Source organism: Epinephelus moara, chromosome 12, assembly GCF_006386435.1.
Source record: "Epinephelus moara isolate mb chromosome 12, YSFRI_EMoa_1.0, whole genome shotgun sequence".
Taxonomy (NCBI): domain Eukaryota; kingdom Metazoa; phylum Chordata; class Actinopteri; order Perciformes; family Serranidae; genus Epinephelus; species Epinephelus moara.
In genome coordinates, this window is record NC_065517.1 from 27,890,476 (window position 1) to 27,904,876 (window position 14,401).

The following is a 14,401-nucleotide window of genomic DNA, read 5'->3' on the forward strand; positions in this document are numbered from 1 at the left end:
TCATGAGTAGATGCACACTTCCTTCTGCGTGGTGATATGGTAGGTGGGTGTAGCTTGACAGAAAGAAAATAGTTCCTACATGAAACTGCTCACAACAAGGTCTGTGGATTATCTTAAGTAAGTGGGTCATGATTTCTGGAAAGAGACATTGCTGTTGAGTTATTTTTCAAGCCATTATATTCAAGAGAAGGCAGACATGTCTACGGCTGATATCTTCAACACTCGTCAACACACACCAAACTATCTAGATTGAGAAATAACAATACGTATTTTTATTTATTTTTTGGGGTGAATTTACTTCTGCTTGGCAGCAAAACGTTTATAAACAAGAGCTGAACCTGAAGTTGAGCAGGCCTGTGACTTTTCAGTGAGTCAAGCCAGAGCTTCCTGAACGTCGGACACACACTCTCAACATAGGCCTCCTGTGCCTCACGTATCTGCTCTGATCAATAATCTACAAAGGCCTTGATAAGCCCTTGGCCCACACTGTCACTTTAGGCAAACACAACCCATGTCCCCTTTCTTCCTATTCCCCACTGTGCTTGTCCCCAACCCCCCTCTCCCGCTGATAAGACTGTGCCATGGCTGAAGAGTCCAACCAACTAGTGAGGGAAGAGTCGCAGCAGATCCTTTGTTGGATCATTCCCCTCCCAAGTTATTGCAATTCTTTATTTTCCCAGCTTTCCAATTTTCCTAATTTCCGCTCAAATCCCAAAATCTCTCATCCATGAAGTTTTTCTCTGTGCTTATAGGCGACCACTGGGACGGGAAACAGGCCTCAAAGCTGAGCAAACACCAGCCACCCTCACTCCACTGATAGCCTTGAGAACATGGAGCCTTGAGGGGCTGTTGTGTATACATATACGTGTGTGTGTGTGTGTGTGCGTGTGTGTGTCTTGCTGTCTGGTGTGTGTGTGAGCATGAGCACGATCGTCACATGGGCTCTTCTCAAGGTGCACCTCCGCCGGGGAGTCAAGGACAGGACAGGGTCAAAGACGTTGATGAAGTCACTCTCCTAAGCCATCTTCCTTGCTCCTCCCTCCATCTTTACTCCCCTCAACCCCCTGCCCCGACACACACACACACACACACACACATATGGGCTGGAAATTCATATCATATCAGGGCCTCTTGTGACATGTCCTTCCTCCCCTCTTGCCATCCCCTCTCTTTCCTTTGCTTTACAGAAATTGGGGGTCGTGTTGAGGGTCTTAGCTCTACATCAAACCAACTAACGGACTCAGACAACAGAATCTGTGCTCAGAAGAATTGCAAACAGCAGGGGAAGCCAGAAATCACAGATCAAGCCCTTGTTTAGACACTTCAAAATTCATCGTCTGAGCTTGTATGGCTGACACAGGCTGGGAGAAAGCCATCTAAACGAAGGGGGGGTCACAGAGCGCTGTAACGGGGCCTCTGGAGGTCAGGAAGTCAACCCGGCTCAGAGGGACCAAGAGAGCAGGAGGCAGAAGGGAAAGAAAGGAGCAAGGGAGTCTGGAAGATAGGAACAGGACATCTGGAGAGGAGGAGAACAGAGGGAGGGAGGGAGGGGAAGAATAGAAGGGGTGGGAGGAAGGAGGGTGTGGGTGGGCGGGCAAACAATAAAGGATGGAGGGCAAGGAGCTGCAGCGAAGGAGGGAGGATGGATGGAAGGAGAAAGGAAGGAAGGGCAAGTGAGAGATGGCAGGAGAAGAAAGAAAAATAAACTGCAGATTGGATTGAAGGAGGGAGAGTTTGGCAGCAGCGGGGGGAATGGGAAGCGTGTGTTTGTGTGTATGTGTGTGTGTGTGTGTGTGTTTGAATGGGGGGCTGCTTTGACACATCTGCAGCTCTGATGCACGCCCTGGTCATTTTGGCATGAGTCCCTTTGCCACGCTTCATTAGTCTCACACACACACACACACACACACACACACACACACACACACACACACACACACACGGAGGGAGACCAAAATGGTCCAGAAATAATGACATAATCAGCAGCTGTGCCACAGAGCAGGCTGCCCCTCACAAGGTGACCAGGGACAGAAGGAGGGAGGAGAGGGGAGAAGAAGGGAGGAGGAGGAGGAGGAGGAGGAGGAGGATGGTGGGGGGAGCACTGGTGGAAAAGCATGGAGGAGGGAGAATCAAGTGTTGGACGAGCGCAGCGAGAGGAGATATTTGTGTGAGCAGGTGAGAAAAGGAGAGCGGGGGGATCATGTAGTTCTTTATGTTTAAGTGATTCCTTGCTACCCCTGATGCCCCCGGGCTCTACACACAGCTCTGGTCATTTAATCAGTGCACGGAATAAAGTGGCTTATTCTCACATACACACATGCACGCACACACACACACACACACACACACTACACGGTGAAGAAAAGACCTGTCAGGCGACGTCAAACGGGGGCCCTCAATAGCCCCCGGCTATTCACTGAGAAGCAGATGATCCCACTCTCTGTTCTTTTCTTCCCCTAACTCTTCGCACTAAGAGAATTAAAAAGCCAAGACAAGTCGCAAATTATGCTCATGGCACTGCGAAGGTCCAGGCTAATATCTGAGGATTCAAGATTTGTTTTTTTTTGTTTTTGTTTTTTTTTGTCTCAGAGCCTAACTGGTTTACAGTAAACTCACCAGTGTCACCACCAGTCTCTCTTTAAAGGGCTAGTTAGCCCCCAGTTAACACACTTTCTTACTAGGTTTTTGTGGTATCTAGCAAAGGTGGGGACAAGTCATTTCTTTTGGAAGTTTCAAGTCTTTGCACTCAAGTCCAAAGTCAAGTCACAAGTCCTAAACTTTGAGTTTTGAGCCCTAACCGAGTAGTAATGTGCTCTCCACCAAATGTAAATGCCATTTTAACAACAGGGTAATAACAGGCCTATATTAAACTTACAAGAATCATGAATGATTTTAAAGATTTGTCTTTAATTGTTAAAACAAGTTTGTTGGAAGTAGTTGCATCACCACATGTAATTTTTGACTTTGTAGGTTTTTTTTTGGTTTTTTTTTTCACAAAAACCACAAGTTGAAATGAAATATCTTTGAATTGACATGTCTTTGATATCATCTTTGATTTAATTTTTTACAACTGGCGCTCAGTAATCTAACGTTCGCTATACATGATTCCCAACGTGATTGAATGCTGTCAGATTGGTACAAGCAAAGTGGATCTGGAGAATTAAGTGTCGACTTGCTGAGAATGAACAGTGTTAATGTTTGTTGATTCAGAAAAATTAAGGGAAATTAATTGAGTAGTAGCACACTTTTTAAATAACACACTACTCAATCTTTGGGCTGCGGGAAGGTATCAAGTTTTTTAAAGTCAAAAGGCTAAAGTCCAAGTGAAGTTGCAAGTCTTTTTTGATTGCGTAAAGTCGAGTCTAAAGTCCTCAAATTTGTGACTTGAGTCTGATTTGAGTCCAAGTCATGTCTTTTAAATAGTTGGTTTAATTTGCTCCTATTTTGCTGCAGAACACCGTCAACTACTGTCTTCCAAAGTATCAAGAACACCTTGTAGCATTCACCTCCATTGTAGTGAGGCAGCGGCAGAAATCTCAGAGATGGATATCCCCAAACCTCTCCAGCTGACGATCTGCATGAGTTTCTCAAATATTTTAAATCAGCCCTTCAAACATCTTGGCATCACAAAGTTCTTACTTCTTACAGTCTCATGACTTCTGTGAAACAACGACACAAGTTTGAATGAGAATCTGATATTACGTATCATATTGTCTGTGTTCTGTGTATCTATGATCATCTATCAAATCTGTGATTCAGCTCACGTTGAAAATGATAAATATGACCACAAGACGCCGCCTCTCCTCGGGTCATCATTACCGTCTTAATTGTACCATCCCTATAGAAAACAGAGGCATGTGTGTATGTGTGTGTGTTTGCTGGCTCTGGTGGGAAAAGCAGGTGCAAATGCTCAAATGACTGCATGTGGGTATACAAGGACAGCATGTACTCTGCTTATTATGTGTTGCTGCGTGTGACAAACACAATGTGCACGCGTGATAAATGCACACGGAGGGGAGTTTGGTGTACTTCAACCTTTTCTCAATGAGAGCGATAGAGATTAGGGGACTGACAGCAGATACTGTAGATACGAGGGGGAGAAAGCGCATTAGGGGAGGTGTGTGTGTGTGTGTGTGTGTGTGTAGTTGACATAAACCCACTGGCAAATTGTATTGGTTGTATTTTTGGCAGCCCTGAACTTAAATCTATACCGCCAGCTTTTTCATCTCCCTCCCTCTATCTTCTACCACTTTTTGTCTTCAATCGCTCTTCAAAGAGAACCCTAGAGCCTTTTACTGAGAACACACCACACCTGTGTGCAAGTGTATGTGTGTTTTCAGGTACGTATGTATGTTTATACATGTTTGTAATCGTGTCTTTGCCTGTGCATCCAGTGCAACGGCCGTGACCTCTTCACCTCAAATCCCCCTGAGGTCAAACCCCGGTCAAAGACGCACCCCACGCACACAAACACACCATGCCATCGGTGGTGAGAAACCCCCGGAAAACAACAGGAATGAAGGAGTGTGAGACAGGGAGGGGAAAAGCAGGAGGAGGAGGAGGAGGAGGAGGAGGAGAAAACAGACATTAGGCTCTCTGGGTGGAGAACAAATGGAGCCCCGAGAGGGACGTGAAGAGGAGGAACGAGGGAGTGAGGGGGGAAGGAGAGGTGAAGCACACAATGCTATGGGGCACGGCGGTTGGACAGACAGCATCTGCTCTCAGCTCTCTGTGGCTCTGGTAATGGATGGAGAGTTGGAGAGACACCGAGAGAGCGGGAAGGAGGGAGACGGGAGAGATGGCGGGTGGAAAAGCTGGAAAGAGGGAGGATAATCGAGGGCTGGGTGAGGGGACGGGAGCGGAAAACTCAAACTTAAGCAAGTTGTCTCTTATTATTTGGTCACTTTAGGTGAAACGTGATTGTGGAAGGGCGTTATCAATTCAAATAGAGGGATGACAGACGGATGGACGGACAAAAGAGGAAGAGGGACAAAAGGAGTGAGACATCTTTCCAACAGGAGAAAGAGCAGCTGATAAGGGAGGACACACGATACCCGCGTGTGTGTGTGTGCGGACGAAGGCTTCTCACCCTGCCTGCTGGTCCCTCCCTCTCACATAGAGATCACAGGGACTTCCTCTTTTAAATGCCGAGGTGTGTGTATGCATGAGTGTGTGTCCTCTGTGGGTGGAGTGGTCACTGACAGAGGAAACTTGGCCCAGTCTGTCCTATGGAAATCTGAGAGTTTCCCAGAGCCATCATAAAACTGCCTCTCCATCAGACCCCACCTCTCTGCCTCTCACCCGCTCTCTAACCCATTACCAGGTCACACACATTCCTGTCGTATGAAAGATGATGTGTGTTGTCATTGGGGGTTCAAAGACAGACAGAGGGGGGGCTGCGGAGTAAAAAAGAAAAGGACACTAAGCGAGAATTTTCACTTGAGTCCTTACATGAAAGCGCCGCTCGCTCAAAGTCAAGGCTTTGGGAGGCCGGGTGTGTTTCGGAAGACTTTGATGGCGATGGACAGAGCGAATGAGAAGCGGAGAAGAAAGAGAAGAAGAGAGGGGATCAGGAGGGGGGCTGAGAAAAGAGGAAAGTAGAGCCGGGGTCTAGGTAATTAACGGCAAGCTCTTTAATTACCGCTGGTGTTCATTGTGCCAGAAGGAATGTGACAATTATGCCATTAAAACTTCCTAATGGGGGGAAAAAGCGAGGGAGAGGAGGAGGAGGAGGAGGAGGAGAGGGGGGGAGGATAACGGAAGACATGCAAAAGAGGAGGATGAAAGAATGAAAGGAGAGAGGCAACAGAAGGAAGAGAGAACGACGAGAGGGAGTGAGGGAGGAGGGATATGAAAGGAAAAGGGGAAACAATCGCGACAAAAGAGGAGCTGGGAGGGAGATGGGGAGCGTATTAGGCCAGCACAGTGACAGAGCAGATTAGCATCAAACAAGAAAGGCCACAGACGTGTGTGTGTGTGTGTCTATGTGTGTGTGTGATCACTGAAACAGAGGACATATTCATTCCAAAGACGCCACCAAGGTGGATGGAACTTTGATGATGCAGAATCTGGCAAAGGGAAAACGTGTGTGTGTGTGTGTGTGTGTGTGTGTGTGTGTGCTTGCTGAATCTGCGTAGGCTCCTGTTTCAAGTGGTGGTGCAGGCAGGTAGGGGAGGAAGAGGAGGAGGACGAGGAGGAGGTGGAGGAGAAAGGGGAGAGATCCACAGAAAAGGGCCTTGGGGGCATCCTGATACACATCCAGTACATTTCCATCTCCACATTACCTCTATGACTCACACACACACACACTCACACACACACATATAAGACGGAAAAACACACACACACACACTCACACACACACATATAAGACGGAAAAACATAACAAATGTGTCCGCGCACATATATAATACACACAAACACACCATTCCCACACCAGCATCAAACAGCAAAAAAAAAAAACAAAAAAAAACACACACAACCCACGCACCCGCACTCACAAACATACACAGTCACACACACAAACAACACCCACACACACACACCAAAAAGCCACACACAAACACTTACACGCAGAGTCTTCGTGCTCACCAAGGCGGTTGGTTTGTCAGGGGGGTTAGAATTTGCATGGCTGGGCAAATTTTCCTTGTGCTAAACTCTAATCAGCTCCTGTATCTCTCAGACACCTGCCCAGCAAAAAAAAAAAAACCTTAATATGCAAAACACCTCCCCCCTCCCTCCTCCACCGCCGCGGCAGCTCCTCGGCCAACAGAAGACTTATTCACCTGGCCTCTCTCCCTCTTTTCCTCTCTGTCTGTCTTCTTGCAAATTTTCACATTTATGTATGCAAATAGGCTGTTTCCCTTAAAGCCTGTTTCAACAGTAGCTTCCTGGTGCCAGGAGAAGAATGAGAGTTTTTGTCTGAGATGTGATGGGAAAGTTATGCCTCAGAAAGCATGGGAAGAAATGGTACGTTACCTGCGTTTGGGCAGGTGCGTCGTTTTTCGGGAAGGTGTTGCGTGCAAAGTTTTTTTTGTGGGATTTGCAGGCCGTCTTCCTAGAAGTTGTTCTGTCAGTGGTTTTTCTGTGACCGGTTGTGTGAGTCACACAAACTTGTCTGAGGAGTTTGGATCCATTTCACTTCTTTAAAGTGAAATACAGCATCAGTCAAAGACGCATGCTCGAATCATCCCGTTTACATTTAGCCCAGCAACCCTCATGCTTTGCAGTTACTTCACGCTGTAAGAAGTTGAACTACAGCTAAGCTATGTGAGGGAGAAAACTAGTTTGCTTAACTCAAGTTACTTTGAAAATGATTTCAAACTGCTTTGTAAAAATAAAATCAAATTGACAATGTACATGTGATACGAGATTATAACAAAATATAATTTAAAAAAAGTAATTCCAGCAAAAATGCCACATGTTTACAGCTCATTAACAACAAAAGAAAATTAAAAAAATACCTCACTATTCATAGAAAGTGCAAAGAATATCAGCGCGTGTCCATCAGTCAGATCCTACCTTCAGAAACTAGAGTCCAGGTGAGGGGACTGCACCAAGCAGGATTACTAGCCAGGTGACTTCTAAAATAGCACGCAAAAACTTCTCTAAACATTTTCTAGTAAACAGCAATAATCAAGACGTCTGACGAGTTGTGGTTACAGGGCGTTAAATTACAGTAGAGAGCTGAAGGTAAATAAAACTAAAAAATCATCCCCTTTCTTTCAAGGCCCCAAAAAATGTCAAAAAGTTATTTAACTACTTGAATCACTATGTAAATATGGCTGTAGTTGAACTGCAAATTCCTAACTACTCCTCAACACTGGATTTATGTTCATGTTTGACACAAGAAGTCTCTTTTCAGATTTATCTGCTAAAGAAAATTTGTTTCTCCATGCCTGCTGTAAATCTGAGTTGTACGTACAAGCTTGATTTCATGACATCACAACTAGTCCGGGAGCCAACTGTGGCCCAAAATGTAACTCTCGCAGAAGTGTGATGTAGAAACCTGAAGTCTCCTGTGCACACACACGGACTGACTTTTCAGCGTAGCAGGAGACATTTTGTGTCTGACAATATTTGTATATTCATACACTCTGGACAAAATGGTGCCAAACAAAACCCAAAGGCAGCTGTAATCATAAGAGAATCGGTTTTGGTGCTACATGGCACCCATCTATAAAAGGTGCTATAGGGTGCCTTTTTCAAATAGGGTTATATAGAACTATTAAAGGTGCCATACAGCACTATATTCTTTTTAAATTTCTGAGCCCGCCAGGCCTTGAATGATATCAGATAATACCATCTACAAGTCAATCTGCTTCTAAATGACACTTTTAGTTGAAATATGAATGTTTATTAATCATGTCTTACAAATTGATGATCAGGTTGACCTCTGTTGGAGGCACTGGAATATTTTTCATGCACATGGAGGCAAAACAGTTGAGCAACACAGCTTTAACATGTTATACTGTTTGTAGGCTATTTTAATGCAGTGTTTTTATTCCTTTTAAGTCATAGAGAACCTCTAAGGAACAATACAGAGGCTTTAAATGTTTTGTTCTTCCTCCTACTTCAGTTATTTTACTGGGGAAAGATCCAGTGGAGAACCTCTAAAGAACCATCCAGGGACTTAAAGAGTTATTTGTGAGGCAGTGGTGCTGTATCTAATCCCACGCCAAGGAACTGCTGAGGAACAAACTTGTTTTTTTGTGTAGATTCTGGATTATTGATGACGAAGAGAGAAAATAAATATTTTAAAAATGTTTAACTAAGTAAGCTAACTTTTTTTTAATCAGGGAAATAAGCTGAGTATTTATATATGTCTTAGAACATGCCTTCAACTTCTGTGAAATGACACAAGGCCAGAATCAAGGACATTTCTATAAGAATCAAATTTGTGAAGCTGTGTGTGTTTTCAGGATATTAATTTACTTCCACTTCCTGTTGTGAGTGTCAGGTGAGTTACCATAAGCAGAGCATAATTTGATATGAAAACAGAAACAAGCTTTTGAAGGAAAATACGCCCCGATTCCAGGATCAGGAAAAACGAAACCTAAATGACAAAACAGTGTTATCCTTTAACGCTGTTCTCCTTATGTGCTCTGCTTTTAAATCTAAACTTTGCTGCAGCCATCGAAGGTCACTGTGAATGAGCGTTGGCCAAAGTAAATGCCAGAGATAGGTGAAGGGTCGTTCTCTTCTTGATTTAAACTTATTTCCCTCCAGCTAAACAAATGATTCACTCAACCGCAGCTGAGCAGAAGGAATCGTGTCATTTTTCTTTGTGCTTTGCTCTGATGGACTTTGGGCTTATTGAGACCTCATATATACAAGTGCCTCTGCCTGCCAGAGTCTTTCAAAGCCTCCCTTAAGAGGGCTGAAGATGGATGTGGGGAAGCGTGTGTGTGTGTGTGTGTGTGTGTGTGTGTGTTTGGGTGCACACAGAGGAGCCCCAGTGGACAAATAACGGACAGAGAGAGATAGACGTAAACAGAGAGAAAGAGAGTGAAGCACTTTAAATGTGAGCGCTGCAAAACTCCCACTGCTCGCAAGGGCACTTCTCTCCTGCACGTCATCTCTCTTTCCCCCCTCTCTCCTTCTACCCTTCTTTTCTCCCCTTCCCATTCCCCTCAATTCCCTCCCTCCCTCCCTTCATCGTTTTCTCCTTTGTCTCCAAGCTCTCACCCTCTATCCCCTATCTATCCATCTCCCTCTTCCCCCTCTCCCCCTCTTTCTCTCCCCTTCCTCTCACTAAAACAGTAGGACGCTTAACCTTGATAACAGTGAGATTTTTTCCCCCCTCAAAGTGACACACTCACACATACACATACACATACACACACACACACACACACACACACACACACACACACACACTGGAGAAGTGCTTTGCCAGCATGCCAGGCCGGTCCAAGGGACGGCTGTACCCTTCGAGGTGAACAGGACACTGGGAAATGCAGCAACAACAAAACACTCACACACACACACACACATAGACTGGATCTCTCAAACAAATACACACACAGACACACACAAACCCAGATCACTCCAGGTCCTTCTTAACACAAGCCTTTTAAAGGTCTATTGTCAGCTGACATTGAGAGAGCACTGGCGATCCTGAAATGCACCACACACACCCACACACACACACACACACACACACAGTGGCAAAAGGAGAAGTGTAAAAAAAATGAAACGTATTAAAGGTGAAGTCGACTGCCGAGAATTTATGATCACAATACACTGGAAGACACACACGTATAAACATCTCACCACAGATAGGTAAATGAGGACGGGGAAGTAAAACGTGGTTTCTCAAACGCACACACACACACGCACAAACACACACACTAAGAACCACTAAAGGGAAATGAGCAGTGAGGAAGAGGTAAAGGTGTCAATAAGGTTTCTTCCTCATTGGAGAAGAGTTCCTCACATCTCTACATGACCAAAACCTGTGATGCAAGCTGCAGGAAAATATTTTTCTCAAATTACTGCTGTCCAGTGAAAAGCATTGAGATAAACTGAAGTTGGAAGTTGGAGATGTTTTTCACCGGATAGCGACCATATACATTATAGCACAGTATGGCGAGTGCGGCAGGATGTATAAGAGACTTGAACTCAGCATTGAGAACAGTCACAGTGCGGCAGTGTCAGAGAGGACACAGTGAGACGGTGTCACACTACCCGTCTGCATCACGAGGTATCAGGTGAAATTCGACATTTTTTTGTTGGGTATGGAACGCATTAGCTCTCAGCTCCTCCTCTCACATGCAACGACTTATTTCTCCTGCATTTTATTAAAGTGTTGGTGTTTACCTCGAAGTCATTGGCCTTGTTGTAGTGCATGTTGAGGGCTCGGAAGAGCTCACTGTCGCGGCTGACGCCCAGCTCCTCGACTCCGGTGACTCCGTCGTTGATGGACTGGCGGGCGAACTTCTCCATCTGGATGTAGTAGAACTCCCTGAAGTTGCTGAACCACTTGATCAGCTGGGAGGTGATGCAGCGGTTAAACTGGAACGAGACACGAGCAGGAGTTAGTGCTTCGTTGTCAGTGTTGAAAAGATAGAAATGTGTAAATATTCTTCATGCAAGCAGTGTAGAGGCGGTGCTGAGCCTTTCTAAGCCACTGGATATAAGTATGAGTGAAAAGGAGAAGTGTAAGGATGACAGCGTGTCATTTCGCATCAGGGAGTCGAGACATGAGGTGATAACTTAAAAGGCTGCAAAGAAACCGAGAGAGAAAGATAAAAGACGAGAGCAAGGAAGATCACAGGTTGTGGAGCGAGGGAAGATAATAGAGACATNGAGTGGGAGAGAGTGTGCGTGTGGTTCATCCTCCCCACTGGGAGCAGACCTCCCCCCTATCATAACCCTGAGAGTGGAGAGTGAGGTGGAAAGGGGGGGAGGGGGGGGCGAGACCGCAAACACATAATTGACCAGAAAAACGATTAAGTCATCATCTGAAGCGCCCCGGCCCGCAGGGGGCTCAAACATGTACTTAACCCCGTTCACCAATTACACCCTGATTCTCCTCCCCTCTCCGCACCTCTCAGGCAGAAAGAAAGGAGAAGAAAAAGAGCAAAAAGAAAGAGAAAGAGAGGGGAAGACAGAGACGATAAGCGTTGCGGAGAAGGCTGTGGCTATCTGATCTGTGCCGCTTGGCTGGATTCAATAGGGCGAGGTAAACCTATTAAGAGCCTCTGCTGGTCCCGGCTCTTTTTCCGCCTGGTCTCAGCAGTGAAAACACACTGTCTAAACATCCAAACCACTAGATAAGGACCTCGGGGGCTCAGGATAGCTGCCGAGCTCAGTCACCCTAAAATGCCCCACTGAAAGCTCTGATATAACCCCTGAAAACATCCACATAACACCCCCCCTCCTCAGTGACTCCCTGAAATTACTCGTAAATTCAAAATTCTAGGCTGTGAAAGCTTGATACCCCCAACCATCACCCACACCCTTCGTCCACACACACACAGAAACACACACACAGGCCTTCACTCCTCCCTCCGCTCTGCTCTTTTTGTGGTGCTGGAAGAATGGGGGGACAAAACGCTACTAAACGCTGAGCGGACTGCTCACTGGGGAGGCAGAGCGGTTTTGACATGGAGATTAGGCTCTGGCTATTGTTCCACAACACACAGACACGCACACTCTTCGCGATCTGGGGTGGCAGTCAAACACACGCAAGCACATGAAGATGGGAAGGCGAGGCAGCAGGCAGAGCACAGAGAGAGAGACGGGCAGGGAAAGTTGGCGAATCAGAGAGAGTTGGACCAAGGTGGGACGGGGCTAAAGGAGAGGGGCCGTGCCTTTCTGGAATGATCAGCGGATGACATAATGGCGGAGTGGGAAAGAATAAGTCCGCTTGACATTGTTTGGCAGGGGTTTGGGAGGGTGTATGTGGGGGAGGTGGTGGTGGTGGAAGGGAGGCGGGGGGGTAGCATGGTGGCTGTCCTAAAGTGCAGGGTGAGCATAAATGGGGAAATGAGTGAGGGAGGGAGGAGAGGAGGACGGGTGCAGGTCAGCGCCGTCGGACAATGGCGTTTCTCTGGTGGGGGGGGCAGAGGGTCGGAACGTGAGCAGTCAGCAAGCTGGGGTCGTGACATCGCAGTGTCAAACAAACAAACTACTGACACTTACAAATACATCGGCTGCACGGGGCTATTCTTAAACACAAACAATGTAGCAGACAGTCGTGTGTGTGACAAAGCACAAAAACACTATTTCACTCAAGTTGTCAGCGTGATATAAACCTCGCCTCACACGTAAGATCAGAACAAGTCTGCCAGTCCAAGACATTTAGCGAATTGGCGTCAATCTGTGCCAGCATGTGTGCGTACATGCATCTGAGCGCGTGCGAGATTGAGCGCTACATACTGAGATTAAAGTCAGTGAAAGAGTTGCCATCGCTCATGCAGGAGACCTTTGGTGTCACTGCAGCCGAGTGACGGATAGATTTGTCATTTGGACAAGGATTACTTTATTATACGGACAGCTCCGGAGAAGATGTATTAGGGCCTGTGCTACTGAACTCAACTGTGGCTCAATCACAGCGCGGAGCACACAGAAAGGCACAATATTTACTGTGCATGCAGGTAAACACACTAAATTGCATTATATCTGCATCAGCTGCATCCAACACACTCAGGGACTCGGGTTTGGCAAGTCCCCCCCGCAGCTTCCAGCAGTCTTGGTTCATTACGTTTGCTGGTGGGGGGACAGAGACCCCCTGATAGCGGCTAAGTGTGTTCGGTGTAAAAGGAGGGAATTGGTTCAAAGGAGCACATCACTGCAGCTCCTTAATCAGAGCTGGCAGGGGTCAGCCAGCACAGACATGAGATGCAGCGAGAAAAAAAAAAAAAATGTGTGTCTGCGTTTGAGCGTGTAAGTGTGTGTGTGTGTGTGTGTGTGCGCCTGGCTGAGAGGCAGATGAGAGAGAGACAGCGAGAGCGTGTTTCTCACACTCACACTCAAGAGCCTGTGAAAGGTCAGCGCTTAGTGCTAACAGCACAAGATAGAAAGTGGCGCACACACACGCACACGCACACACACACATATGTTCTGCCCATGCACAGGCGCATACTTAAGTCCAGAATAGGAAAACACTCAAGCATCCTTGGTCTAAGCTATGTTAGTCGCCTGCCAAAAGTATTCAGGCGCTTTAATCGTTAGTCTCAAACTTCTCCACACACACACGAGCAAATTTATTATTAATGTAGAATAAAAGAGAATGAAATTGGTTTTTACAGTCCCGTCTTTTGGTTTGGGATAAAAATGATTAGCCGAAAAGCCAAAGTGTGTCTCTCGTCAACACTTTCTGTGACACAGTGGTCAGCAGTGGAGCAGAAAGCACACAGATGACCTCAGAGTGCTAAGCTACATCCAGAACAACCGGAGAGGAGAGCAGAAAGACAGAGAAGCCTGTACGGGCCTCTCCCTCTCTCTCTTTCGCTCTCACTCTTTCTCCCTCTCTCCCTCTCTCTCTCTCTCGTAAGCCCCTTCACAGTCATCAGGGCTTTCCAACGTTTCCTGTTTTCGCAGGGGTGAATTGTGGGAGATAATCTCCGGCTGCCTATTGGCTGACTGCACACAAAAAGCGGCCCTGGAAAGCGGGCTTTTGTTACTGCGGCGACTCAAATCCAGCGGCTGGCTTTTCTTTCTCCCCGGCCCCGCCGAGGCACACATACCATGCCACACCATCAGCGAAAAAAAAGAAAAGAGAAGGAATGACATATAGAAAAGGGGGAAAACCCTCCTGACCTCCGCCACTCCACGGCACATGACTGGCCCAAATATTGAAGCCTGCCGCTGAAAGAGCCGCAGAGAGGCGGATAAAGAACGCAAGGTGTGTGTGTGTCAGCTTAAAAACGATACAATACACGAAGGTCCAAAC

At 46.5% G+C, this 14,401-nt stretch overlaps 1 protein-coding gene across 7 annotated transcripts in view; it reads right to left on the reverse strand.

Annotated features, from left to right (window-relative positions):
• The window catches only part of LOC126398478 (prospero homeobox protein 1-like), a 70,769-nt gene that overhangs the window by 39,625 nt on the left and 16,743 nt on the right, over positions 1–14,401 (reverse strand). For all 7 annotated transcript variants that reach the window (XR_007570779.1, XM_050057852.1, XM_050057854.1 and 4 more), the window contains exon 4: positions 10,822–11,016. Coding sequence is in view for 6 of the 7 variants with exons in the window: in XM_050057852.1 (XP_049913809.1) it covers positions 10,822–11,016 (195 nt within the window). In the remaining variant the exon portion in view is untranslated. The remainder of the gene's footprint in view (positions 1–10,821; positions 11,017–14,401) is intronic.